The 27,208-nt window shown below is 52.3% G+C and overlaps 3 protein-coding genes across 7 annotated transcripts; 2 read left to right on the top strand and 1 right to left on the bottom strand.

Annotated features, from left to right (window-relative positions):
- Positions 1 to 24: 24 nt before the first annotated feature.
- Positions 25 to 14,988, top strand: CCDC40 (coiled-coil domain 40 molecular ruler complex subunit). Of its 3 annotated transcripts, none has more exons than XM_068151278.1 (20): positions 25 to 109; positions 422 to 517; positions 1,289 to 1,411; positions 1,654 to 1,822; positions 2,181 to 2,302; positions 3,398 to 3,481; positions 3,566 to 3,785; positions 4,826 to 4,983; positions 6,116 to 6,238; positions 6,644 to 6,765; positions 7,466 to 7,709; positions 7,796 to 7,978; positions 9,222 to 9,467; positions 10,244 to 10,457; positions 11,325 to 11,494; positions 11,618 to 11,709; positions 12,516 to 12,636; positions 13,258 to 13,446; positions 13,707 to 13,865; positions 14,634 to 14,988. In XM_068151278.1, exons 2-20 carry the CDS (start codon positions 449 to 451, stop codon positions 14,877 to 14,879), a joined length of 3,054 nt encoding a protein of 1,017 aa, XP_068007379.1. In that variant the 5' UTR covers positions 25 to 109; positions 422 to 448; the 3' UTR covers positions 14,880 to 14,988. The 3 variants fall into 3 exon arrangements, with proteins under 3 accessions (XP_068007379.1, XP_068007378.1, XP_068007380.1); XM_068151277.1 differs by having other exon boundaries at positions 422 to 550; XM_068151279.1 differs by lacking the exon at positions 14,634 to 14,988 and having other exon boundaries at positions 422 to 550; positions 13,258 to 13,454; positions 13,707 to 13,825.
- Positions 14,989 to 15,268: 280 nt separating this feature from the next.
- Positions 15,269 to 22,202, top strand: GAA (alpha glucosidase). Of its 2 annotated transcripts, XM_068151274.1 has the most exons (19): positions 15,271 to 15,681; positions 15,756 to 15,901; positions 16,244 to 16,409; positions 16,818 to 16,914; positions 16,998 to 17,117; positions 17,284 to 17,402; positions 17,543 to 17,674; positions 17,834 to 17,944; positions 18,126 to 18,239; positions 18,343 to 18,427; positions 18,509 to 18,626; positions 19,035 to 19,168; positions 19,264 to 19,415; positions 19,650 to 19,798; positions 19,899 to 20,040; positions 20,235 to 20,333; positions 20,523 to 20,687; positions 21,120 to 21,272; positions 21,730 to 22,202. In XM_068151274.1, the coding sequence occupies exons 1-19, from the start codon at positions 15,304 to 15,306 to the stop codon at positions 21,787 to 21,789; spliced, it is 2,640 nt and encodes an 879-aa protein (XP_068007375.1). In that variant the 5' UTR covers positions 15,271 to 15,303; the 3' UTR covers positions 21,790 to 22,202. The 2 variants fall into 2 exon arrangements, with proteins under 2 accessions (XP_068007377.1, XP_068007375.1); XM_068151276.1 differs by lacking the exon at positions 20,235 to 20,333 and having other exon boundaries at positions 15,269 to 15,681.
- Positions 22,203 to 22,599: 397 nt separating this feature from the next.
- Positions 22,600 to 27,018, bottom strand: SGSH (N-sulfoglucosamine sulfohydrolase). 2 transcript variants are annotated; one of them, XM_068151701.1, is made up of 8 exons: positions 26,828 to 27,018; positions 26,360 to 26,520; positions 26,010 to 26,115; positions 25,331 to 25,481; positions 24,765 to 24,921; positions 24,439 to 24,520; positions 24,153 to 24,356; positions 22,600 to 23,527 (listed from the first exon to the last, which is right to left on the bottom strand). In XM_068151701.1, exons 1-8 carry the CDS (start codon positions 26,913 to 26,915, stop codon positions 22,968 to 22,970), a joined length of 1,509 nt encoding a protein of 502 aa, XP_068007802.1. In that variant the 5' UTR covers positions 26,916 to 27,018; the 3' UTR covers positions 22,600 to 22,967. The 2 variants fall into 2 exon arrangements, with proteins under 2 accessions (XP_068007802.1, XP_068007801.1); XM_068151700.1 differs by having other exon boundaries at positions 26,360 to 26,517; positions 26,828 to 27,002.
- Positions 27,019 to 27,208: the final 190 nt, after the last annotated feature.

Genomic DNA, 27,208 nt, shown 5'->3' with positions numbered 1-27,208 from the left:
GCGGCCCGAATCCCCCCTCCGCAGGCTGAGATGGTGCGGCCCGGGTGCTCACGTCACCTGGTGTTGACGCGTCGCCTGGCAACGGGGAGATGGTGACGGCCGCCGGCTGGTGAGTGCGGGGCTGGGCCGCGTCCGGGACTCCGCTGCTGTCCGGTACCGCCTTGGCTTGGTCCGGTACCGCCTTGGCTTGGTCCGGTACCGCAAAACCCGTGTGTACCTTATGCCTGGCCCCATCCGGCTCGGGGCCGGAGCTCCTCCGCAACCTGGGTCCCCACGGCGCGGCCTGGCCCGGCATGACCTCTCCGGTCCTGTGCTCACCCCGCGGCCAAGGGGCGGCCTGCAGCGGGCCCCGGGAAGGCAGCGCTTAGCCGGGACTCGGTTGCTCACTCATTCTCTGTCTCTCTTCTGTGGAACGCTCTAGTCGCAGGCAGAGGCCAGCACTAGCACCATGGAGGAACTCCCCCGTGCCGCAGCAGCAGAGGGTCCTGGGATGGAATTCGGCTCCCCCGAGCAGGATGTAATCAGAGTTCCTTCACATCTTGCTATGGAGGTGATTTCCCTTGGAAGATTCATGGGGCAGCATGTTCCTGTGTGTTCCTTATGAAACCATGGCTTCATGGGAGCACTTTCAATAGGAGGAAGTAAAACAAGCAAACAATTAATGCTGTCTCCTGTAAAAGAATAAAAATGCCACCAGCAAGTAGATGTAGTTACAGTCATAGAATCATAGAATCAATAAGGTTGGAAAAGACCTCAGACAGTCCAGTGTGTCAGCAGCATATGGAAGTATCTGTTTCTCATTTCTCAACAAATTCTGGTGTAGACACGTTAGAAAAGGGGTTACCCACCTCTCCTGACATCATATGCTTGGGGTCTCCAAGGTCTGCTTGGGATAAAGTTTGCTTTTATTTCACAACACCTGAATTTGGAAAATGAGGATATGGGATAAAACAATGTCTCTCCAAAAAGAAAAAAAAGATAGCAATGTGGCTGCATGTAGGGCAAGCTGGAAGACTTTCATTAATAAACCCTAAGGGTAATTTCCTTTGAAATAGTTGTCAGCTAGAAACTCAGGTGAAATTAAAAGTGGAATATAGAAATGTTTGTCAAGATCTTAACTGTCTTAATGCTAAGTGACTGACTTTGAAAATGAGATTTAGCTTCTAAATTAGACTCCTGTGCCCTGTGACAAAAAGCATTTTTACAACCCTGTAGAATTAACACTGAACAAAGTACAAGAACCCCCTGCAGTGTTGCTGTTCTGCTTTTTCCCTTTGCTGTGTTCTAGGAAACAGAAGCAGAGAATGGCAAGGAGAATGAAAAGGATGAGTCTGTTCCTCTGGAGGAGCAGGAAGAGACATTTCCCCCAGCAGAAGGAGGATCTACAGAGCTGTTTTCTGGTTCTGCAGAAGTGAGACACTCTAATAATATCACTTTATTCAGAGATTCTTTGTTGTGCTCTCTGTGTGTTTACTTTAATCAGGAGTGACACAGCTTTGCCAGGATGCCTGTGTGCTGGTTTTGAATCACAACCCTTTTGTTGATTCTTTGTCTGCATTGTTCATATCTCATGATGACAAAAAATAGCAGATTTTTAGGGGCAGATAGAGTTGAACTGAAAAGCTGTTTCAGGTGATGGGTTTTATGTTTCAGGAAAAATCTCCTGAGACTTTCTCAGACAATGTGGGATTAAGCAGTTGTTCTCTGGAACTGGGTGACATGGAGCAGCCAGTAACAGACAGAGGAAGCCCTTCCCTTCCTTCAGGAGCTCCTGTGCAGGCATCTGCACTGTCCAAGGGGATGAACAGCTCCCTGGAGTCAGGTACCATTCATCTCCTTATTAACAATACAGTTCTTGATACCATCTATCAAGTACAGTTTCCAGTTTTATTCCTTTCTGATCATTGTTAAACATACTGGCTCTGGCCAGCCTGATCTAGTTTGAGGTGTCCCTGCCCATGGCAGGGGGGTTGGAACTAGATGATCCTTGTGGTCCCTTCCAACCCTGACTAGATTCTATGATTGTTGATCCTGTTGCAGACATAATACTATGAAATCAAAGCCTTTTTCTTCAGCATCATCTTCTTTTTGGGGGGGGGGATGAGGTCCAGAGAATGTTGGAGAACCCATTTCTTTCTATTCACAATCTGCCCTTGAGTAACTTGATCATCTCACTACAGGGCATGGGGACCAACAATGGGAAGAGGAAATGCAGCAGCACGGAGCTGAGGAGCATGAAGCAAGGAGAAGGAGTGAGGGAAACTTAGAAGAGACTGAACTGGTTGTCTTGGATCCAGAACATGTGAGAAGTCCTCAGATCATTCTTCTTTCCTGACTTGCCTATTTTATTTGATTATTACTTTATTTTATTATTTTATTATTATATTTTATTTTATTATTAATTTTATTTTAAAATTTTGTTATTTTTATTTTATTTTATTTTTTTAACTTTCTTTTTTTACTTTATTTTTACTTTTTACTTTATTTTTTACTTTATTTTTACCTTTTTTTAACTTTTTTTTTTACTTTATTTCTCATTTTACTTTATTTTTTAAATCAAATGTGTGAGGTTTAGTTTTAGCTGTGTGCTGACACTGCATGTTGAAACACAGCTCCTGCAAAACTCTGTGACTGCCTAAATATTAACTTTAAAGCTGCAGGATCAGAAGTGGGTGATACCATTCAGTGGTCCTCAAAGATAAGCCCTTGCAGCAAGAGTGAGTGGATGGCTTCTCCAATGGAGCTCCTCTGATGTATTTCTGACTTTCAGATATCCTCAGCAGTTGCTTTCTAACATCAACAAATACTCTGTGTTGACTCTTCTCACTTGTTACACTGAGTGTAGCTAAAACAAAATGCAAGTATCAATGGCAGCAAACAGGATGTTTTATTTCATAGTGTGAGCAGCAGTAAGGTTTCTTCATATTTTCTTTACACAAGTATATTAAAGTTTTTCCATGTCAAAGGCTGGAGCACCTCTCCTATGGAGACAGTCAGAGAGTTGGGGTTGTTCAATCTGGAGAAGAGAAGGCTCTGAGGTGACCTTATTGTGGCCTTCCAGTATCTTAAGGGGGGTACAAGAAAGCTGGTAAGGGACTTTTTAGGATGTTGGGTAGTGCTAGGACTAGGGGGAATGGAGCAAATATAGACGTGGGTAGATTCAGATTGGATGTTAGGAAAAAGTTCTTCACCATGAGGGTGGTGAGACACTGGAACAGGTTGCCCAGGCATGTGTCCGAGGCCCCATCCCTGGAGGTTTGTAAGGTCAGGCTGAATGGGGCTCTGAGCAACCTTATCTAGCGTGAGGTGTCCCTGCCCATGGCAAGGCGATTGGAACTGGATGGTCTTTGAGGCCCCTTCCAACCCTGACAATTCTGTGACTCATGCTTCTTTACAGCCCCTGATGAGAAGATTTCAGGCTGCCCTGAAGAATTACCTTACTAAGCAGATAGAAAAAGTCAACCTAGACCTTCAGGAACTGGTATACAACATTCTTTGCCTTTTCACAGCAGCCCATCCCTGTCCAGACTGAAGCGAGATAGCTGATTTCCTCTTGTGTTTGCAGAGGGCAGGAACGAAGGAGGTCAAAATCCAGCGAGAAGAGCTTGGGGTGGTTCTTTACGGAGCGCAGCAGCTGCTGGGGCGTCTGCAGGCGGAGCTGGAGAAGAGCCGCGAGCGCCGTTCTCAGGCGGCTGCAGCACGGCAGCAGCTGGAAGAGGAACTGGAGGGCCTCAGGCTTACTCACAAGAAAATGCGGCAGAACACAGATGATGAACGCAAGAAAGGTGACTGTGGTGGTCCTTGCAATATCTCCTGATCCCAGTACTGCGTGGAGAAACCAGTTTGGATATAAACCAAGCGCTGGGTTGAAAAACACGGTACAATGAGGCAGGGTTGGAGAGTTTCACAGATATTCCTGATTGCCATGTCATTTCTATTGTCTCTAAGACCACGTGGCTGTATTGTACTTCTAAGAAGGTCTTTAGGACCTTCAAGTAGGCTGTTCTGGGACTTAGCAGGAAGGAAGCTCCCACCACTTTGATGTGTTTGCCTGTGTCTCCGTATGGCTGTGACTGGATTGTAGAGGTCCTGGGTTGTAGGGGCATCCAGGAGATGAAAGCAGCATCCATGTGGCCATTCCAGCTAAAGAAATGGACCATACTCATTCATGTGTTGCAGGGGGTTGGCTAGGAAACAGTGAAACAACTGCATTGACAAGGATAAATGAGCATTAAAATAAATTGCCTGGGAAGCTTTTGCAGATTATTGAGAAAAATAGAGAAGCATTCAATGGACTGAGAAAGAGACAGTTCTGTTTGGGGGCAGAAAAGTGGATTCACAGCCTCCTGAGGCCCATTCCTGGATTTCCTGGGATTCTGTATGCTGGGAATCAAGGAATAGGAAGTTCCATCTAAACATGAGGAGGAACTTCTTTACGTTGAGGGTGGTGGAGCACTGAAATAGGCTGCCCAGAGAGGTGGTGGAGTCTCCATCTCTGGAGTCATTCAAAGCCCACCAGGATGCCATCCTGTGCAACCTGCTCTAGGTGAACCTTTTTTGACAGGGAATTGAACTAGATGATCTCTAGAGGTCTCTTCTAACCCCTATCATTCTGTGTTTCTGTCAATTGCTTACTCAGATTTTGAGCTTTGCTTGTGGAGCTGTACTCCAAAGCTGCTGTGAGTTCTCTTTTCAGGGAGGGCTGAGGTAGCTGGCACGTGTGTGCAGATTTTGCTTTGGGTGCTTCCCTTTCCCTTTTATTTCTGTTTCAACTGTGTCCTACAAACACACTTCTCTCTGCATATTTTTCCTTCTGCCTCCCCAGTTTCTGCAATGCAGACCCAGGTTGAAAACCTGGCCTTGCACCTCTTCTACGTGCAGAATATGGACCAGGACATGCATCACAACCTGTTACTAATGAAGCAGTCATCAAAGAGGGCTGAAGCAGAGAAAGTCCAGGCTGAGTTGGAAAAGAAAAAACAGGTACCAAGTAACACTGCTTTAAACTAAATAAACAAATATGCATGGCAGTTGGTGGTGAGTCTTGGGGGACATGCTGCCTTGTCAGAGGAGGGCTGTAGTGCCTGAATCAGGGAAGATGTGTGGGGATATTTTTCCCAAACTGATGAAAAGCAGCCAATCAACCCACAAGTTTTTCTAAAATCAAGAAGAATCCCTACCAAGAAGACACTGCCCAAAGCTTTTTGATAAGCCTTATAATAGCAACTCCCTCTTCACTGACATGCAGGGAGTGTGGAGACAGCTGTTTAGTGGAGAAGTATCTTGCATTCAGGTCTGGAGTTGGGTGTCAGGATGAGTTTCACAATGGTAAGGGGACGTTGGGAAGGAGCTGAGCCAGTCGGTGTGCTGGAGCTCCCTCTGCTGCTGCCTTCTGCTTGCAGCCAGGCTCAGGCTGGTTATTACCAACCCAGAAATGCATACAAAGACTTGCATTCAAATGGATTTAGATTATTTTAACAAAGGATTCTAAAACACAAAGGATGCAGATTCCCAGCTGCTGGGGAGGTGGCACAATATAATCCATGCTTGCAAGAATGAATGCAGCTCCAGATCTGAGGCATCAACTTCCTACTGCAAATGGAATCATAAAAAAATTGCCCAAGAAGGTTCCATTTTCCTGAAAGTTTACAGGCTCACAGGATGTCAGGGGTTGGAAAGGACCCAAAGAAATCATCGAGTCCAACCCCCCTGCCAGAGCAGGACCATAGGATCTAGCTCAGGTCACAGAGGAACGCATCCAGACGGGCCTTGAAAGTCTCCAGAGAAGGAGACTCCACAACCTCTCTGGGGAGCCTATTCCAGTGGTCCAGTGACCCTTACAGTAAAGAATTTCCCCTTTGTGTTGAGGTGGAACCTCCTGTGCTGCAGCTTACATCCATTGCTCCTTGTCCTACCACAGGGAGCAAGTGAGAAGAGCCTTGCCCCTGCTGCACTCATGAGTCACTTGTAGGTGAGTGGAAAAGTCTCAGGAGGAATCAGATCTAATCCAGTTGGCAGTTTAATTCCTTTTCTAGTCTGTTACTCTTGTAGGATATAGTTGGTTAAGACTGACATGATCTTACTCATCCTGAGCTGTTTGGCTCTGACTCTTTAGGATCTTCTAGTAGACCGCTTAACAAGAAAAGCCTTTGAACTGCAAGAACAGAATGCTCTCTTGGAAGCTCAGTTTGTGGCCCAGGCAGAGGACACAAAAGTAACTCGGCAAGCAGTAAATGAGGTAGGAGGCTGGTTGTTTTTTTAGCTTTTGGTTAATATTTCCCTCTGGGAAGGATTGACCCCTTTGGGTCATGCTCATGTGATAGGTACAATCTAGGCCAGAGCTGTACAGTGTGTTCCTGTTTGGAGGAATGATGACTTCTTTTTTTCCACCTTGTCCTTAACAGTTGCCTGTAAATCACTTTCTCCCCCACCTTCACAGCATTTTCTTCTTCTTGGTGGTGTGGTGTGACAACAAGCTAAACACATGTTAGTCAAAGCTGTTTATGTCCAGCATATTATGAAGAGATAAAAAATACTGCATTGTAACATGAATTTGTTTCTTCAACCTACTGTATATGTTTTTTTTCCAAGCCATTTTTTTCAACCCAGTATGATTTTTTTCAACCTATATTGTCTTCCCTAGGCTTACATGGAGATACAGGCTATTAACATGGAGAAAAAGCGCTTGATGAAGCACTGGAATAACAGCTTGGCTGGAATGAAGGAAAAAGATGAGGCCTATGTTGCTGCACAAGAGTTGCTGAGGTACTGTCTCTGAAAAGAGACACAGGGGAGACCTCAAATAATTTGGACAGGAGGGATTCTAAGTGGGCAGTATGTCCTCTGTCATGTGCAGGATGTGTCAGGCAGGACAAGTTTGCTGCATGTAATAAGGTTAAAGGATAAGCACAACTCATTGTTGCTATTTTCTTTACCCAAAGCACAACTCTCCCTTAATGTGTGTGGGGTTTAAAGCTGTTTAGAGTTGGTTTTTTTTTTCTAGTAATATTTTATTCCTTTAAAAGAGTTCCTTCATCTTTGCAACATCTTTCAATCCAAAGGGACAGGCAGCAAGAAGGATTTATCTACTGCTTTCCATTAGGGTTTTGTGATACCTTCAGGAAAACCTTCCTATTGTTGCCAGAGGAAGTGTTTATTTGCTCTGGAGACTTAAAGCTTAACTGATTCTCTAGGAGCAAACTGTGCTTTCATGTGGGGGTCCTGATAAGAACGGAGGTGTGGGTCAGGACTGAAAGAAGGAATTATTTTCCTACAACATTTCCTTTGAAATATCAATGTCTCCATTCATCTTCTGCACTGTTACAGCACATTAGCTTTTATAAAGATCTTCCTTTTTGGTCAACTGTTGTTGCAATAGCTTGTTTGAAAAGAGGAACTTGTAGATGATGGTTCAGCACACAAGTCAATCTTCTGTGATGATTTTCCATCCACTTTGCCTCTCCAGCAAGTACAGACACGAGCTCAAGTCTCTAGAAGCAGACATCCATGGGTGTAGGAAGTCAATCAGGAAGGAGGAGGAGAAGAATGAGTTCCTTGTCACCTGCCTGAGCCGTTCACAGAACAATGCCAACACAACAAAGAAACTGATTGCCCAGTGCCTTTCAAGGCAGGAGGCCTTGAAGGTTGAATATAGCACCTATATTCGCATTCTCCACGAGACAGAGCAGGCCCTCAACAAGACCAAGATGGTGAGAAGAGTTACTTGTACCTGGGTATTTAACCCCCTTCCCCAATGACTTGTAGTGATCCTGTCTCTGTCTTCCCTACTTTTCAGGATCAAGCTGCTCGCCTGAGTGAGTTGCTGTCCATCCGTAAGGACATACAGAAAGGAATTGATGCCAAAGAGCAGATGGAGAAAGAAATTGTAGCAAAGCTTCAGGACCAGATGATATCCAGCAAAGCCACAAAGCAACTCTCACAGCTGGCTGCAAAACTTCATAGGAGAAAAACGGATCTGGTGTGGTGTCTCTTCCATTTGACTGGGCAGGGGAAGGAAACCACCTCCAGCAGCATTTCTCAACTGTGTTTAGTCAGCATCTTCAGTCTGATTTTCAGTTCTCCAACTGAAAGTCTGCTGAGTTTGTGACTCCAGTTTGGTTCTTCTAGTGATCTTATTGCAGGATTCCAGTGTGTGTGAGAGAATTTGGCCAAAGCAGCCTGACACAAAACCTGCTATTCTCTCTTAAATGAGACAGAATTTACTACACTGTCTTACCAGTTCTTATGTATGGGAGGAAGACAGTGGACCTGTGGTATTCCTATACTCCACTTTAGCCTCCACATTAACTTATATCTCTATACTGTATCATGGAATGTGCTACAGGCACATTTGAAGTAAGGATAGGACTCAAGGAAGAGTCAAACCAGAGCATTGTAAGTTGCTCTCTTTCTGGTGCAGATATTAAAACTAGGAGACTCAGTATAGTATTTTGAGTTGTGTGAGCTGGCACTAACACAACATGCTCACACCTCTGTATTTCCCTGGGTTTCTTCAGCCCATCCATGGCTTTTTTAAATCAAGGGCATATCTTAAGTAACTGGAAGACTGCCAGGGTTGGCTTCCATTGTGAGAAAGGCCCCTCCAGCCCCCTTACCAACAGACAAATAGATACTCTGTGTTGACTACTATTAGCATCTGTGTAGTACAGTTGAATATAGTGCAGAGACTACAGCTCAGGAAGGAGCTACCTGTAGCAGGTAACATCCTGAGGTGTGATCCAGGCAGTGCAGAAGTGCAGACAGGCTCTTGAGTGTCACCTGGTTGCATTCATGCTGTGCTCAAATAGGCACACCCACATGTTCTGGCTGGTATGGCTGTTGTTAGGCAAGGGATGAGTTTGTTTGTTGTAGTGGAGAAGGTACAATATAGTAACATCCTGCTACTGTTAGCCAGGTAACTGGAGACATCCAGGCAGGAAAGGTAATTGCAGCAGTGATGAGTGTGGTCTCTTAAAGGGTTTGGGGATGTTTAGGCTCCTTAATCCTTTCCAACAGCCTTATGGCAGAGGTAAATATTGCTATCTCCTGTCAATAGATGGAGAAACAAAGATACAGAGAGGGTAAGTAGCTTGTTTGCAGCACAGACCTGGGAGTAGAATCTAAATGCCTCAATTCCTGTGCTTTGATAAGTGGCCATTACAAATCACAGAGCTGCTGCTGCTGCTGACAGTAGTTTATTTTCTGTCTGTTGACATTCCTAGGAGCTGCATTCTTCTGCACTTGAGAACGATGTGACCCAGGTTATTCTGAATGCAACTCACACCAACTGCAGGCTGACAATTCTCCAGAAAACACTTTGTGAGCTGGACAAGGAAATAAATACTGTCAATGATCTGATCAGTCACAGTGAAAGTGAGATTGCCAGGCTCAGGCTTCTGTTTGAGAACAAGCAAGTGGTCATCAGCCAGTACAACAAGAAGCTGGAGATGATTCTTTCTCAGCAGGGGGTATGTACCATTTACATTTCAATCCCAAACTTGGTTTTATTCTTTGTGCTGGCCACAGACGTCCTTGATAAATGTAACTACACAACTGTTGGATAGTTAAAACTTTAAGGCATCAGCATTTGTGATTTAAAAGCTATTCCAGGTAATGTGAATGTTTATGTTTGACAAACAGTTCTTAATGCATGTGAAGAGGAGCTGGCCTTTAGGGAATTGTGAAACGAAGGTGTGCCTAGCCCAGATTTCTGCAGGGAGTTGTCTGCAGCTAATGAAAATGCTGAATGACATAAACACTCTGGGAGTAAATAGGATCTCATTATAAAATCTGGACAGACTGATAAGGGGAGAGCAGAGCAGGCAGAGTGACTTAAGTCCCTCCGGTGATGGTTGGCCCCATTCAGATGATGCCCAGATCTGTCCATAACACTGTGAGCTGTAAGACCTTTGTGGATAGCAGTGTGAAAATGAGTACTATGGCATATACTTGACAAACATTTGAATGTCCAGATGTACCTGCTGGAGGAGCTTAGGTGGCCTTTTTGCCACAGATGCTGACAATCTTTCAGGCTTTTGTTGCACTTATCATATGAGGTCAGGAATGATTAGTCCCATCCAACTCATGGGAAATAAAGGCAGGAAGTAACTAACAGATGAAATAACAGTATAGCTGAAGCATTTAGTGGGCATCTCAGCACCTGGACCAACCTTCTGCAATGATGCTATAAAGAAGTGCTCCAGCAGCTTCGGCCTGAGTAATCCCAAACTTTGCCCATGTACAGGGGCAAGAATTTGGACCACTGGAAATGGAGATCAACAAGCTGACCAAGCAGATAGAAGAATGCAGTTGTGAGGTGGTGACACTGCAGAAGTACTGGCTCAATCAGCAGAAAGAGCTGGTCAAGTTAACAAAAGAACGGGAGGAACAATTAGCCTCCTTGGATCTGTTAAAGAAGCAGATCACAGTAATGCAGCAGAAGAAAGCGCGCACGGAAAGTAAGTCCTTCCCTAACTCTTGCAGTGTTCATCCACAAATGGAGAAAACAGGGAGTGAGTGCTTACAGGTAGGTGATGTGAGACCTTCACCAAAGAAAGCCCTTGGTACTCCTGTGTGTGTCTGAGCAATGATGCCAATGGCACCAGAAACGTGTTCAGGGCCTCAGGGCTAAGAGCCAGGCACTGCCTGCTGTTTTGGCTGCTGGTATTTCCTGCTGTCTGAACTGACACAGTTGAACCCAAAGGGACTCAGTCATGTCTTACACTTCTTAAATGACGTTGGCAAGTAGTTCCCAGATTCTCATCAGGTTGGAAGGGACCCTCAAAAGTCAGCTTGCCCAACCCCTCTGCAGTCAGCAGGGACATCTCCAACTAGATCAGGGCCAGGGCCACATTGAGTCTGATCTTGAATAGCTCCAGGAATGGGCCTCGACCAAATCCCTGGGCAACCTGTTCCACTGTTTTACCACTCTTGTCATAAAGAACTTATTCCTTATGTCTAACCTAAAAGTACCCTGCTTTGGTTTAAATGGTTTACCATGCAATGGTTTAAAGCCATTGCTTCTTGTCCTATTGCTGCAAGCCTTTCTAAACAGTCATTTCCCAAGCCTTCCTGTTGCTAGGTAAATGTCCTTACCAGCAACAGCGCTTTCCTTGGCCAAACTCAACTCTTTCCAGAGTGGTCTCCTTCAAAACCTTATTTGATTTTCGGGCTTATGGAAGAAGGTTGGGTACATGGGACACAGGTGGCTCTGCATGCAGCACTGTCTGGTCTAACAGTAGTTTGTCACACCTTGCCTTCATTCAACCTTGTGCTCCTAGGAATTGTTAAGACCTTTTCTTTTTTTCTTTCCTGCTCACCTGCAGATGAAATTAATCAGGAAACAAAAGAGCAGAAAGACATCGAACGTCACATGAGGAACATGTCAAATGACTTAATCAGGCTGAATGTGTTGATCAACAAGAACAACAACAGCTTTGAGGAGCTGCAATATGGCAACATTATCACAGAGAATGAGTTCCTACGCTCTCTCAAGGTATAGAGGCATGCCACCTCATTTCCAGGTCTCAACTTTCCATGCAGATTAGAGTCAAATAGTGATCCTGTAAATCTTTCTTGCTCTGACAGTGTGGTATTGGTTTATGCTCCCCAAATCTAGGCAGCAGAAAAAGAATCAGTTGAGATGCAGGAGAAGCACAATCAGTTGTCTGAGGAGAAGGAGAGACTCCTAAACAGCCTGTTGGAAGCTGAGTAGGTACCAGAGAGATTCATGCTTTGTGCCACAGTCAAACTTTCGTACACACGTCCATGTTACCCCCTCCTCTGGTCATCAAACTGAACCAGCACCAGCAAAAGTGCTTCTGTGCTTCTTGGAGAAGATGGAAGGAATTTAAGGAATTTTTGAAATGCAGAAACAGAAAGGTGCTTTAGCTGATTCTGGAACCAGCAAAAGAGCTGGGAGGATGTTGGCTTTAACAGTTCCATCATGCTTGTGCTGGATGTTGCCAAGATCTGCGTGGGAGGACTCCTTCTGCATGCTGTCCCCTCTGCCAGTAACTCAGAGCGAGTGTGCTGCCCTGGGAAATTATAGAATCACAGAATCAACCAGGTTGGAAAAACCTCAGAGATCATCAAGTCCAACCTATTACCTAATATCTATCACCTCATGACAACTAAACCATGGCTTCAAGTGCCACATCCAATCCTTTTTTGAACACCTCCAGGGATGGTGACTCCACCACCACCCTGGACAGCACATTCCACTGGCCAATTACTCTTTCTATGAAGAACTGGGGGTCCCTGTCAGTACCCCCTGGTACTCTGGGTGTGCTGATTGTCAGAGTCATCATGCCATTTGCAGAGTTGTGGAGCTTCCTGTTTGATTTCACACTGCCCTTGCTGCCCTTCTATGTGTCCCGTATGCGAATCCTTGGTTTCCTCTGAACCAGGTGGCTCTGTGTTCAGAACTGATCTCGGTAGCATGCTGGCCCTGATGCCCAGGGAAAGCATCCTTTCTGTGGCTACAAAGGTGCTGCTTTCCCTTTCTGTCACTGAAGGCATCAGATCATGCTATGGGAGAGAAAGATCCAGCTGACCAGAGAGATGCGTGCAGCAGTGGATTCTCAGATGGGACAGGGTGAAATCCGAGCCATGAGACACGAGATTCACAGAATGCAAGTAAGTCACTGGGAAAGGGCTGAGGAGGGAAAGCTGCACACAGCATATTCAGCTTTGGGATGCTGAAACATAAGGCAGGAGATGAGGAACAGGCTGGAGAAGTAGCATCTTCAAGGCTGCAGCAATACTGGAAGACTTACCACCCTACAGCTAGGCTTAATTAAATACATCCAGCCCATGTGTGTTTCATGTGTTCCTGGTGCATGAGGTGTAAGGGGCTGCAGCAGAATCCAGGTGTACCTGAGAAACCTGTGTAAAATGTAGCATGTCTGCCACCTTATTCTGTGACCCTTATTTATAAGCAAAGAAATGTTGATGACTTTTCTTGTCTGGCGAAGCAACTCTTCCCTTTTATTCCCAGGATGCTTCTGCTCTTACTGATTTTGCTGTTGCTAATGAGTTCCAGTAAAGGCATTTTGATGAGTTAGATGAGTTGATAATCCAGCCCTCTGCCTTTCACACAAGGCAAACCAGAAATGAGAGCAAATTTGGCTTGCCAGTGCTCATGTCACATGTATCTGGTTTGTGTTGATGGGATGTGCCCCACAGAAGACTTCAATTAGGTGTCCTTCGTAAACATTCATTATTGCTCAGCCTGGTTTGTATCTTGTCAAATGACAGGTCCGCTATGGCCAACTGATGAGGCAGCAGGAGAAGATGATTCAGGACATGGAGGCAGCTGTTTCTCGTAGAGAGGTGATAGCGATGCGTGGAGAGGCTCAGAACAAAGCAGATAAGAAACGTATCACCAAGAGTGACTTCCACAGCAGGAAACAGGAGCTGAGGAAGAAGATCCATGAGACACAGAAGGTGAACAGGTGGGGGAAGGTTGCAGGAGTTCATGCAGCCTGTGTGTGCCTTCCAATGAGCACCAGTGTGCACTGAGCACAGGCACATGGGGTGTCAGGACACAGGCCCTGCACAGGGATTCCACTGCTCTACAGTGCTGTTACCCCTGCACAGGGGCAGGCTTTGGAGACTCAGGAAAAAAGGTCTCTTGGGAAGATGGTCAGGAAAGCAGCTGAGCTGAAGAACCAGTATCTGCTAATTCTTTCTCTTTTGTTTACCAGAACACCCAAGACTGCAACATGACCATAGTGGAGCTGGAGAGCACCCAAGCATCCCTTAGTGCCACCTTCTCAGAAAAGCAGCAAGAACTGCTCAGGCTGCAGGCTGAGTCCGAAGGCCTCGATTCAGAGGCAGAACATCTTCAGCAGAGGAAGCGATGGGTGAGCACACATCTACTTCCTTGCAGCACATGAGCCAAACACAACCTGCTGTGCTCTTCTGTGGCCACCTCCACAGCTCCTTATCTCCTGAACTGGGTGTGCTTGGTGTGTAATTTTAGCAACACTGGAAGTTAACTGAGCATGTTTTGAGGGCTAGTAGTGATCCTGAAGTGATGCTGCAAGTTGTGCTCTTGGTAAGGCAACATTCACCTGGCAGCATCAGCCTGAAGGACATCATTTGTATCTCGAAAATATCCAGTACCAGCTCTCCTTTGTGAGCACTTGCTGGCTACTCATCAGTATGTTACAGACTTGAGAGCCAGCTCAAGGCCTGAATTGACCTCCTGTGAAGTGTTTAAGTTGATGAATCTCTGTCCTGGCAAGCGCTGCCTTGTACACCCAGGTACTTCTCTGATTTAGAGAACATCCAATATTTAAAAATATCCTTTTTTTCCTTTCTTGGATGATGTGTAGATGTGGCTCTTGGGGATGTGGTTAGTAGTGGACTTGGCAGTGCTGGGTTCATGCTTGGACTCAACCTTGAAGTTTTTTTTCCAACCTCCAAGATGCTGTGACTGTATCCCTACAAAACAGTGATGCTGCTCGGCTGTTACAGTGTAGATTTCGTAACACTGACCTTTTACTCCAGCCCTTGTTTGATAAGGGGATGGTTACAGAACCCATTACAAGACTCACACCAGTTTCTTTACTTCTCTCCCGTGTGCAGTCTTCTGACAAGTAATTTCTGATGTTGCTTGCTTTTCTCAGAACCTTTTGGAGATTGTGGCCTACCAGGCACGCCAGAAGCATCTTCAGGCACTGAAGGAAGGGAAGTACACTCCCCTCTGCCATACTGAGCAAGCCTGGAGAAAGGAGTGGCAGAAGCTGCAGGACAGGCTCCATGCCATCAATGCCATCATCCACCAGGTCCAGCAGGAACATCCTCAGCACCAAAAGGCTCTCCAGTGGCTCAGTCAGTGCTTGGAATCTAGGCTCTGCTCCCAGGAAGCTTGACAGATACAGACAAATCCCATATAACCATCTGCCTCCTGGCGGAGGCTGCAGGCGTTGCGACTAAATAAATAGGAAAGATAAACAGGTGGAGGGTTTAATAAATATTAAAGAGGGTAGCGCTGCGAGTTTTTTCGTTTGTTTCAGTTTCCGTTGTGCTGTAAAAGGGAGGTTCATCGCTTCGGCGATGGAGGTTTGGGGCCGATGCTGCCTTGACTTTCGGGCTGGAGCAGCTGCCCGAGCTGCCCCTCTTCCCCCGGCTTCTGCTCTGAGCGGGCGGGCGCTGAGCTCCCAGCGGGCGGGCTCCCAGAAGGGGACGGGTCCCACCCGGGGCTGGCGCGGTGCTTGGGGCCGGCCCCGCCCCGCATCCAGTGGCGTGACGCGGATCGCTACTGCCGCACTACCGGGAGGCCGGGCTGGCGAGGCCATGCAGGGGCCGCGGCCCCTAGCCCCTGCCGTCGTGCTGCTGCTGTCTCTGCTGGTCCCCACTGCGGCTTGCAGCCCTGGGACTGCCAGCTGCGACTTGCCCCCGGCCGGTCGTTTCGACTGCGGCCCCGAGCGGCTCCTGTCCCGGGAGGACTGCGAAGCGCGAGGCTGCTGCTACGTGCCCGCCGGTCCCGGTCCTGGCCCACCCTGGTGCTTCTTTCCCCAGGGCTACCGGAGCTACCGGGCGGAGAACCTGACAGCCACCGCCACCGGCTACACCGCCCGGCTCCGCCGCGTAGCTGCTAGCTTCCTGCCGGGGGACGTGAGCTGCCTGCGGCTGGACCTGGCGCTGGAGACCGCCACCCGCCTGCGCTTCACGGTGCGCCCTGACCCCCACCTTGGCCGCGGCGCCGGCCCTGCCTCCCCGCTAACCCCCGGTCTCTGCCCCGGCAGCTGCGGGACGCGGCCCGGCAGCGCTACGAGGTGCCGCTGGCCACGCCGCGGGCCAGCGGCCCAGCCACCTCCACGCTCTACGAGGTGCAGGTGAACCAGGATCCCTTCGGCCTCGTCGTCTACCGGCAGCGGGACGGGCAGGTCTTGTAAGTGCCCCGAGCTGGACGAAGGCTTCCCTTGCCTTCCCGCAGGGACTGGGGCTGGAAGTGGGACCTGATGCGAGCCCCAGTGATGTGGGGAGCGGGAGCCAGGGTGCTGCAGGGGGCACAGCAGCAGGGTGGCAGTCAGCAGCTGCAGGGGTTTTGTCGTGACCCCCTCTGCAGTTTGGGGGCTGGGAAGGGTATCCCAGCTCTCAGCCAAAATCTGGTTTTATTTCACTTGGTGATGAGCATCTGTGTCCCTCCCCAAGGCTGGCTGTACTCAGCTCAGTGCTGCCTCCTCCCTGGTTGCCAGGGCTGTTTGCTGGAGTGTCCCTATCTCTCTGGCAGGCTGAACACCACCGTCGCTCCCCTCTTCTTCGCAGACCAGTTTCTGCAGATCTCCACCTCCTTGCCCTCTCGTTTTGTTTCTGGGCTGGGGGAGCACCTGACACCACTAATCCTCGACACAGCATGGACCAGGGTCACCCTCTGGAATCGGGACATGGCACCTGTGGTATGGGACAGGGCTAAGAGACAGGGAGATGGCTTGCTTGCGCTTACAGGGGTGGCCTTATGGCCTCTCATGCATTGACCAGGGCTGGGGAAAGGTGTCCATGCCAGCTGAGCTCTGGGACCTGTCCTCTGCCTTGGGCAAGCCTGTGAGACCATTGTCCCCAGGTGGGGCTTTTTCTTCCTCCGGGCCCTGTGCTGCTCAAGCTACTTTTCCCTGTATGGTCCAGGGATGGTGCTGGGGCAGAGCTCTGCTGACTCAGGCAGTGTTTGGGGCTGCAGGCCCTGGGTTTACACCTTAAGATGTGACAGTGCTTCTGGGCAGAGGCAAGGGGCAGGTGACTGGGTGGGTGGGTGCTGTGCCAGGGTCTCTGGTGGAGTCTTGCTGGCACCACACTGTGCTCTGGTCCAGCCCCAGGTCAACCTCTACGGCTCCCACCCTTTCTACCTGGGGATGGAGGATGATGGTTCAGCTCATGGTGTCTTTCTGCTGAACAGCAACGCAATGGGTGAGTCCTGTGGAGGTGCTGGGCACAGGCTTGGCTCCTGTCCTCATCCTCATCTTGTTCGTCCCATGCTTGTGCTTCCCCAGATGTGCTGCTGCAGCCCAGCCCGGCCCTGACCTGGCGCACAACAGGTGGGATCCTGGACTTCTACATCTTCCTGGGCCCTGATCCCAAGAGCGTGGTGCGGCAGTACCTGGATGTTGTGGGTAGGGCCAAGCTGTGGTTGGGGAGCATGGGACCTCCTGGGGTGGCTTTGCTGGGATGATGCACATGGCACAATGGGGCCAGCAGCGCAGAGCAGCACTGCAGGGGAGCATGATGCTGGGCTGTCCCTGGGTCCACCTGGCCAGCACGCACCCTCCTGGCTTCCAGGCTACCCCTTCATGCCCCCATACTGGGGCCTGGGCTTCCACCTCTGCCGCTGGGGATACTCCTCCACCGACATCACCCGGCAGGTCGTGGCCAATATGTCAGCAGCTCGCTTCCCTCAGGTAGGTCTAGGCTGCTCCCTGAAGCCTCTGCCCAAAAGTGGCCATGGAGGGGCTGATGGAGAGCCCTTGTAGGGCTGGGGTCTTGTGGCAGCATGCAGGGGTCCCTGCTCCTTACTGAGCACCGGTGCCACCATCCCCAGGATGTGCAGTGGAATGACCTGGATTATGCAGATGCTAAGAGGGATTTCACCTTCAACAAGAAAAGCTTTAAGGACTACCCAGAGATGGTGCAGGATTTCCACCGCCGTGGCCTGAGGTACATCATGATTGTGGTGAGTGACATCCTTGGCTGTGCTGGAGCTCCTACACGGGTGGGCTGGTACTGAGACTCCCAGATGCCCCCGTGGACAATGATGGAGCTTCTTGTGAGGAAGGTGAGGGAGGCAGTTCCCTGCCCTTGCTGGTGAAGCCCTGGCTTTGTGCCCTGCCAGGATCCTGGGATCAGCAGCTCAGGGCCTCCTGGCACCTACAAGCCCTACGACGAGGGACTGAAGCGAGGGGTGTTCATCAGAAACACCACAGGGCAGCCCCTGATTGGGAAGGTGAGTGTGGGGAGCAGCCCCAGTCCTTGTGGGAGGCAGATATGTTGGGAAGAACCCCGAGAGCTGGAGGGCAACACCCATGCAATGGCTGTGGTGGAGAATGGGGTGACACATGGGGACTGTGGGGTGCAGAGGGCCTGAGGACAGCAGGTCTTTGACTGTTGCTGTCTCCCTCCTTCAGGTGTGGCCAGGTCCAACAGCCTTCCCGGACTTCACCAACCCAGAGACTCATGAGTGGTGGCATGACATGGTGAAGGACTTCCATGACCAAGTGCCCTTCGATGGCATGTGGATTGTGAGTGTCTCCCACAAGCCTGCCAGCTGTGGCTCCCTGGCTCAGCTCCAGCATGTCAGAGAGAACATCCCATCGTTTCCCTCCCCTTCCCTTCCTTCCAAAGGACATGAACGAGCCCTCAAACTTTGTGGATGGCTCCCAGGATGGCTGCCCCAACAACAACCTGGAGCAGCCACTCTATGTGCCAGGTACGGGGAGCCCCAGGAGGAGCCCAGGGCATGCTCCAGTTCCCACCAAGTGGGCTCTGAGCCACCACCTCTCCCATGCAGGTGTGTTTGGAGGACGCCTCCAAGCTGGGACCATCTGTGCCTCCAGCCAGCAGTACCTCTCCTCCCACTACAACCTGCATAGCCTCTATGGGCTGACCGAGGCCATCGCCACCCACAAGTAAGCCTGGGGCTCGTGCCACAGCTCCAGCTGCCCAGGAGGAGTTGAAGTACATCCCAAGAGATGCCAGAGCCAGGAGCCTGAATTGCAGTGTGGGCAGTTGGGGCGTGGTGGGTGTTTGATGGGTGGGTGAGGGTTTGATTTATAATGCTGCTACCTGCTGCTGCTAGCCCAGTGCTGGATGGGTCTGGAGCTGGTGCAGTGTGCCCATGCTGGCTCCTGGGCTGGGGAATTGTGTCCTGAGCACTGTCCTGTGTCACCTGCCCCGTGGATGAGATGGCACTAGATGTCTGCCCTGGCATGTACTTGGTCTGTGGTTCTGCTGGGAGCTGCTCCCAGCTGCTGGGAGCTGCTGGGAGCCCCTTCCCTGTCTTGAGTGGTGCTGAGCAGAACCTGTCCTGCCCACAGTGCACTGCTGAGGATCCGTGGCAAGCGTCCCTTCGTCATCTCACGCTCCACGTTTGCTGGGCATGGGCACTACGCAGGGCACTGGACAGGGGATGTTAGCAGCACCTGGGAGCAGCTGTACTACTCTGTACCAGGTAGGCTGCAGGGTCCTAGGGTCACATCCACCACCACTTCCCCCATAGCTGGGGGCTTCTCCGTGCCCCTGATGCCCTCTGTGCCCCCTCCACAGAAGTGCTGCTCTTCAACCTCTTTGGAGTGCCACTGGTGGGTGCTGACATCTGTGGCTTCGCTGGTGACACGTCCGAGGAGCTGTGTGTGCGCTGGACCCAGCTGGGAGCCTTCTACCCCTTCATGAGGAATCACAACGACCACGGTGCCCGGGTGAGCAGCCTCGCCCAGCAGGCAGTGGGCAGGGCGGTGGCTGGGTGGATGGGGCAGGGGTGGATGCTCTGGGGTTGTGCAAGCAGCTGCCCTGCCTGCAGGAGAAAGAGGCCGGTGCAGCTGTTGGGGCATGTGCCATCGGTGCCAGGCTCGTGCCTTGCAGGTCTCCACCCCTTGTCCCTGGTGCTCCTGTCTGTGTGGTCTGAGCATCCTCCTTCGGCCTCTCTCCTGCAGCCACAGGAGCCATATGTCTTCAGCCCAGCCGCCCAGGCAGCCATGAGGAGTGCTCTCCACCTCCGCTACTCCCTCCTGCCCTTCCTCTACAGCCTCTTCCACCGAGCTCACTCGGCTGGGGAGACGGTGGCACGGCCGCTCTTCCTCGAGTGAGTGCCAGCCTGGATGGGGCTGAGGGGTGCCAGGCTCAGCAGGAGGTGGCTGCAGGTTCTCCCTGGTGCTACACTACCCCTCCCCATCCTTCTCCAGGTTCCCTAAGGACCCCAACACATGGACTGTGGACCGCCAGCTCATGTGGGGTGGGGGGCTGCTCATCACACCTGTGCTGGAGGCAGGAAAGACCAAAGTCAGTGGCTACTTCCCGGCGGGGACGTGGTACAGCCTCACAGGGGTGGGTGCTCCCTTTCTCTGCCTCAGGGCTTTCAGGGGGTACACAGTGCATTCCTGCACCCCAGTGCTGGTATCCGCCCCCCAGGGCTGTGCCTTGCCTGCCTTTGCTCATGGCCATTCAAGATCAGCCACCTTGGGTTGGGGCCCTCTTGGCCACACTGTGCCTTGTGTGTGCTCCTCCCTCTTGTTGTTTAGGACTCCACCATCCACAGCAAGGGGCAGTGGATCCTCTTACCAGCTCCCCTGGACACTATTAATGTTCATGTCCGTGCTGGGTACATCCTGCCCTTGCAGGTGAGCCCTTCAGCACTGTGGTGATGCCACTGCAACCTGCCTGGCCAGCCCCTGCCTGTGATGGGGCAGGGCAGAGGGCTGTGACACAGTCACCAGCAGACTGGACATTGCCAAGCCTGTGATGCTCAGCAGGGGTGGGGGGAAAGCAGCTCAGGCAGTGTTAGAGCTGTTCCTGATCCTGTGCCCCAGGAGCCTGCATTCAGCACTGCCCAGTCCCGCAAGAAGGGCATGGCCTTGGTCGTGGCACTGACACCAGATGGCTTTGCCAGAGGAGACCTGTTCTGGGATGATGGAGAGAGCTGGCAGAGCTTTGAGAATGGGGACTACACTGAGATCCTCTTCCTGGCCACACATGTGAGTGAGGAGGGACTGCTGGTGAGGGGCATCCAGACATTGGCTGCCACATGTAGCTCCTGGTGTCTGTGGGAAACGTCATAGGCAGCACCATGCCCCGGTGCAGCCAAGCTGTCGTGCCAAAAGTGCCAGACTGAGCAGCTACAGCACTGTGTGCTGATGGGGTGGTGGGATCCCATGAGGGCTCCACCCTGCTGGGAGCTCTTTGAGGGGGGAGTGATGCTACTCCAGAGAGCTTGCTGCTGTCATCTTGCACAGCAGTGGATGATCTCCAGTCCTGTCCTTCTGACAGCTTTGCTGCTTTGCTGCTCTCCAGTGATGGCAGCATGCCCACCTCCCCAGGATCAGTGCCCTGCAGATACGCAGTGTGTTGGGCAGGGCACATGGCGAAGCCCTGGGTGTGTGCAGGGTGACAGCCCTCTGTCCCCACAGGGTGCTGTGCTCAGCCAACTGCTACAGGCTAGTGCTCACCTCGATGGAGTCCTGCTGGAGGCTGTCACTGTGCTGGGTGTCACCAGCCCTCCCCAGCAAGTGCTGGCCAATGGTGCCCTTGTGGGTGACTTCTCTTATCGCAGTGACACCCAGGTGAGTGCTCAGCCCCATCATGGGAGGGGGTGATGGTGGTGGGGAGCTGTCAGCTGGGAGGGGATCCAGGGCTCAGCTAGGGAGCTGGCAGGTTTTGGTCCCAGTGATGACACGAGCACCTGCCGTGTTGGCACCAAGAAGTGTAAAGCGCTGCCCAGCATGGGTTGGGTTCCTGTTCTGAGGCTGGACTAGAACACAAAAGGTGACAAGGAGGAGGAGATGGATGGAAGCACTGTATGGTGATGGGGCTGGAGCTCTGCAGGGAGCAGTGGCAAAGCTCTGCTGCTTGAGCTCTCTGCTGTGGGCATGTTTTCTAGGGGGTCTGCAAGACTGGGGCCATGCCTGGCTGCATCGCTGTGTGCACCCTGAGGAGGACAGGACACCCCTTGGCCCTGACACCCTTCAGGCTCTGTCCTGGCCGGTCCTCAATGTGCTGACCCTTCCTTCTCCCCCTCAGGTGCTGAAAGTCCCTGTATCACTGCCCATGTGGGAGCAGTTTATGATCACATGGTCCTGAGCCCAGGCTGGATCGGTGCTGCTCAGCAGGGACAGAGAATTCTGCTCCCTCCATCTCTGGAGCCTAATCCGTGCTGTCCTGTGGAGAACCAGAGTTGCTGCTGCTTCTCCATGCAATTCAGCTCCTGGGATTTGCCTTCCTTCTTGATGTGAGTTCATGAGTGTGTGCACTGGACTTGGAGTGGCAGGCCTTGCACAGCCCCTAGGGATGGGGAATCTCTTACCTCTTCCAAAACGGGGAAAAACCACCAAAGTGCCTTGGGAGACAGCAAACCTGTTAACAGGCAGAGCTGGTAACCTGTGGAGGGACTGTGGGGAATCTCCTGGCTGTTTTTTTGGGGGAGTGGGATCTGTACAGTGTGGTGAGGGAGCAGTGCTGTGAATAAAGCTGCTGTTTGCTGGGAGCAGCCCAAAGCTGTGTCCATGTGCCTCTGCTGCTGCCTGTCCTGAAAGTGCTGCTGAGCCCTGACTCAGCCCACCCTTGTTAGAATCCCCACCAGCTCAGCCCACCCAGGCCGCAATCCACCCTGGCTCAGCCCACCCTGGCTGCAGTCCTCCCCAGCTCCATCTCTGGGCCTCCAGCACGAACACTTGCACCTGTTGCAGGTTTCACCCCATTTCCCAGAGCACTGGGGGACCCCTGGCTGCTCCTGCAGCCCTGGCTGTGCCACAGAGCCCCTTATCCCATCTGTGCAGCTGCTCTGAGCTCATGGACTGCTGCCCTTGGGGACTCCCAGCTCAGGCTGGCTCTGGTAGAGCCTGTGGTGTGCAGGGAGGGAGCAGACACTGTCACTCAGTGTATTTTGGGCACTTTGTGTATTTTGTTACATAAAACCGTATCTCTGCCACCTCCTCACTGGTACCTGCAGCAAGCAGTGCCACACAGACACCACAGTGCCAGGAGCTGCCCCAGGCATTCTCAGCTCCAAGTACAAATGGAGCCCTCTCCTCCAGAGGCTTCCTTGAGGAGCAACCTGTCCCTAAGGCTCCTCTGATGGAGAACAGGATCCCTCAATGCTCCAAGACCAGGCGGTATGTGCAACACAGAGAGCAGAGCCTCAGGGTATTACCCAGGGCTTTTGGGACTGGCCCAGCCAGGATCCTGCTCCAACCCACTTGTGCCTGATGGGCAGCGCATGGCTGTCCCCTGGCAATGGGGATGCCAGGCAGAGGCGACGCTCACAGCTCATTGTGCAGTGGCCGGCACTGGGGGCTCAGTTTCTCCTCCAGGACAGCATCAGGGGCACACACCCAGGGGTCCCCCGTGTCCCACTGCCACTTCAAGAGCTGTGTGCGAAGTATCTGGAAGACAGCAGCGTAACGGGGGTCGGAGGCCAGGTTCTGGCTCTCAGTGGGGTCATGGCTGCAGTCAAAGAGCTCCCAGCGCTCCCTGTAGTAGTACTGGTGCAGGGACTTGTTCCAGTGGGTCGGCTGCCCGGCCCTGGTGCGGTTGAGCAGGTCTTGGAACGTGGGTGAGATGTAGAAGTCCTGGTCGATGGGAAAGGGCATCTTGTAGTTGAGGTTGTGAATGAGGCGGAACTGCTGGTGCTGGATCGCTCGCATGGGGTAGTACATGGTCACCTCGTGGTGGCTCTGGCTGCTGAAGGCAGTGTCCCAGGGCTGCTCTGACTCCAGTGCTGGCAGGAGAGACTTTCCAGTGAGCTGCACCTGCTTCTTGCCAAAGATGCTGTAAGAAGGGTAGGGGATGGAGAACCAGTCCAAAATGGTCGGTGTGAGATCTGCAGGGGAAAAGAAAGGTGAGAGGAGGGGCTGGTACCTGTGGGAAGAAAGCAGTCATGGAGAAGGGCAGAAGGGGCCCTGGGATGAAGAGGAAGCTCTGGGGAGAAGTTATTGAAGCCTTCCAGTAATTAAAGGGAGCCCATCAGCAGGGTGGTTCTTTTCTATAGACTTTTCAGCAAGAGCTGCTGGTGACAGAACAGGGGGCAACAGTTTCAAACTGAAAGAGGAGCAATTTAGACTAGATAGAAGGAAGATGCTTTTTGCACTGTCCCAAGTTGTCCAGAGGGGTGGTAGATGCCCCATCCCTGGAAACATTCTAGGTCAGGTTGGACAGGGCACTGAACAACTGTTTTAGTTGAAGATGTCCCTGCTCACTGCAGGGAGTTTGGACTAAACAACCTTTAAAGGTTCCTTCCAACTCAAACCATTCTGTGATTCTATGTTGGCATTCTTGCTGGTCTGCCATCCCTCCTCTCCCTTCCTGGGGCTGGCTGTGCCAATGCCAAGGGCTGCAGGCTGTCTTCTGGGACAGGACCCAGTGTGAGGAAGGTGGGAACCAGCTCCCACCCTCTGGACACAGCTATCTACACACCCTGCTCCATCATGGGGCATGTGTGCTCTTACCCAGGAGTGTGGCAAAGGCCTGGCTGACCTGTCCCCAGCGCTGGGTGTGCTCCGGGGAGGAGATCAGCAGGGGCTCAGCAGTGCCTGACCGGTAGAGGTTGGTTCTGCCGCTGGGGAAGGGGATGCCATTGTCAGAGGTGTAGATTACCAGTGTGCTGTTGTGGAAGCCAGCATGCTGCAGCTCCTCCAGGACCAGCCCAATCCCTGCAGACAGAGAAACAGAGCTGAAGGAAGATGAGGTGACTGTGGTGCTCACTGGTGCCAGCCTGGCCCCTGTGGCTCCTACCTTGGTCCATGCGCCCAATGGTTGTGTACTGGGCTGCCAGGTCCGCCCGGGCAGCTGGTGTGTCTGGAACAAAGTGGGGGACCTAAATGGAGAAATAAAAGTGGCACATGGCTGCCATGAGGAAGGAGGCTGTGGGTAGGCTGGGGCAGCCTTCACCAGCTCTTGTCCATAACACTGATAGCAGTGACCACGATGGGGGCCAGCCCTCAGCCACCCTGGCTCCAGCAGACACTGCTGTCATGTGCAGTCCCTATATGCAGTCCCCTACAGCCCCATATAGCTTCACTAAGCCCCGTATAGTCCCACACAGCCCCACAGGCTCCCACCTGCACATGCTCTGGGCGGTAGATCTGTGGCTTCCAGTCAGGGATCCAGCCCATGCCGCTCTCTCCGTTGCCAAATTTCTCACAGAATGCCCCATATTGGGGCTGGGAGTGCCCGCAGCGGTGCGGGTCATGGAAGGCCACATAGAGGAAGAAAGGCCTAGAGATGGAGAGGGTGGAGGAGGTGTAGCAAAGGTCTGCCCATACCCCATGAGACCTTCCCTGGGAGCTGGTGTCACTGGGAAGATTCCCACCTAACCTGACCTCCTGGATATGGGATTACCCATAGACATGTGTCCCTTTCTATTTGTGACCAACTGGGACAGGCTGCCCAGGGGGATTGTGGAGTCTCCCTCTCTGGAGACATTCAAAACCTGCCTGGATGCATTCCTGTGTGATCTGGTGTAGGTGATCCTGCTCTGGCAGGGGGGCTGGACTGGATGATCTTTCAAGATCCCTTCCACCCCTTAACATTCTGTGATTCTGTGACATATGTTCAGCGTGGCTGGTTTCCCTCTCCTCTCTGTGCCCCCTTGCAGCTCACCCCAGGAGCACAGGGTCCAGCTCACCTCTCATCCTGGCTCTGCAGGAACTGCCTTACAAGCGCTTTGATTCGAGTGATGTTTCTCCCCACCTGCAAGACTGAACTGTTCTCCTCTGTGTAGGCAAAGTCGAAGGGGTAGACAGCCTCGGGTCCCACATGCTTCTTCCCAATTATCCCTGCAAGAACACAGACACAGGGTGTGCCTAGAGCAGGGGGTAGGGATACTGGCTGCTGCTGTCTCCTCCCTGGAGGCTGATGCAGCTCATCTGCTCCAGCATGTCCTGTGCTCGTCTGAGAGTGGAAAATGCTGGTGGCTTCTCCAGTCATTTCTGACACTTGCAGAGGCACTGCTGGGTCTGGTAGAAAATGAGACCCATCTGGGGACGATGCTGCCCCAGGTCACAGGAATGGGTAGGCACTAGAGCAGCTGAGCAGTCTGGGTGGATGTTTATATCAAGCACAAGCCTTGTGTGAACCAGGACCAAGCAGGATGGGGACTGGAAGTAGAGTTGAGCTATAAGAGGGATGGCAGAGGAGCAGTGGTGGGGGCAAGAAAAGCAAAGTGCAGGTGTCAGCACAAAACATGGGTATGTTGGTACTCTCCAGCTTGCAGATGAGTTAGGACTCAAGCTTTCTCATCTGCTGGGGTTCAGTGCACAGGGTGGGACATTCCCTGCTTGTGTCACCTGCCCTGAGCTCCCTACCTGTCCGGATGTGTGCTTGGCTGAGCAGCTGGGGCAGGCTCCTCACGCTGTCGAAGGAGTTGAAGTGGTGTACATCCTGGTGCAGCCCATACATCCCGTTCTGGTGCTGTAGACCAGGGAAAACAGCATAGTTGGACAATGCTTGCCAGCCTGGCTCCCAAACCAGTCCAGCCATGCACCAAGTACATGTGCATGGGCAGCAGGTTGCAGGGAGCAGGGGAGAGCGGGTCAGTGGACCAGAGAGGTGGGGATTGCCAGGTCCTGTGACCATGCTGGATGTTCACTGGCTCTGGCCTACTGTGCCCACTGCAGAGTAGCAGCTCCCACCCCAGTGTGCACCATGCTCCTACCTGGGGTAAGCCAGTCAGGATGCTGGCCCGGCTCGGAGAGCAGCTGCTGACAGAGGTGAAGGCGTTCTGGAAGATCACACTGCGCCGGGCCAGCGCGTCCAGGTTGGGTGTCCGGATTGCCGAGTTATTGTAGGTGCCGCTCTCAAAGCCACCGTCATCTGCTGCAGCGGGAGGGGTACGGGGTGAGCCCAGCAGCACCGGGACAGCCCCCTGGCGTGTCCCTAACGATGCGGGGTGGAAAAGCCCGGGGGACACTAATGATTCTGGGTTCACTCCTGGGCTGAAGTTGATCCGGACTATCCCAGCAGACGGGATGCTGCGGAACCCCCGGGGCCCTCCCTCCCCTGCCCGGGGGCCGTCCAGAGCTCCGGGCAGAGGTACCCCGCCGCGGGGCCGGTCCCAGGGCTGCCGGTTCCGAGGGACCCGGTACTGGTCCCGGGGCTCCGCCGGGCCGGCAGTCGTACTTACCCAAAAAGAGCAGCACATTGCGGGCCGGAGCCGGTGTTCCGCTGGTCCCGAGCGGGGCCAACAGCAGCATCAGCGCCAAATGCCGCATGGCAGCGGTACCGCTACCGGCACCGACACCGGCAGAGGCCGGGCGCCGGCGGCGAGGCTCGGCGGCAGTCAGCGGTTCCTCCCGCCGTCGCGGCTCCTCCTCTGCCCCGGTCACATGAGGCAGCCCCGGTGGCTCAGATCCGGCCCGGGCGGAGCCGCCGGGAACCCGCGGCTGAAACGAGAGGTGGCTACGGGGCTCCCGCGCAGCGCCGGCGGAACCTCCCTTCAGGTCCCCGACCCCGCGGAGGTGCCCGAGCCAGTCGGTCCTGGGCCGACGGCGAGCCCTCGGTCCCT

Source organism: Melanerpes formicivorus, unplaced genomic scaffold (genome assembly GCF_026170545.1).
Source record: "Melanerpes formicivorus ecotype bairdi unplaced genomic scaffold, bMelFor1.0.p_v2 SCAF_21, whole genome shotgun sequence".
NCBI lineage: Eukaryota > Metazoa > Chordata > Aves > Piciformes > Picidae > Melanerpes > Melanerpes formicivorus.
Note: the sequence above shows the minus strand (reverse complement) of the source record. Positions and strands in the feature narration are given on the sequence as shown.

Bases quoted from the DNA above. Each gene is read 5' to 3' on its own strand.
- CCDC40 (XM_068151277.1), top strand. From the start codon at position 449: ATGGAGGAACTCCCCCGTGCCGCAGCAGCAGAGGGTCCTGGGATGGAA. The intron at 7,979-9,221 runs GTGTGGTGTCTC...TGACATTCCTAG, and splicing joins ATAGGAGAAAAACGGATCTG to GAGCTGCATTCTTCTGCACT. The intron at 10,458-11,324 runs GTAAGTCCTTCC...GCTCACCTGCAG, and splicing joins GAAGAAAGCGCGCACGGAAA to ATGAAATTAATCAGGAAACA.
- SGSH (XM_068151701.1), bottom strand. From the start codon at position 26,915: ATGCGGCATTTGGCGCTGATGCTGCTGTTGGCCCCGCTCGGGACCAGC. The intron at 24,521-24,764 runs GTGGGAGCCTGT...TTCTCCATTTAG, and splicing joins ACCGCCCAGAGCATGTGCAG to GTCCCCCACTTTGTTCCAGA. The intron at 23,528-24,152 runs GTAAGAGCACAC...TTTCCCCTGCAG, and splicing joins GGCCTTTGCCACACTCCTGG to ATCTCACACCGACCATTTTG.
- GAA (XM_068151274.1), top strand. From the start codon at position 15,304: ATGCAGGGGCCGCGGCCCCTAGCCCCTGCCGTCGTGCTGCTGCTGTCT. The intron at 15,902-16,243 runs GTAAGTGCCCCG...TCTCTCTGGCAG, and splicing joins CAGCGGGACGGGCAGGTCTT to GCTGAACACCACCGTCGCTC. The intron at 18,240-18,342 runs GTGAGTGTCTCC...TTCCTTCCAAAG, and splicing joins CCTTCGATGGCATGTGGATT to GACATGAACGAGCCCTCAAA.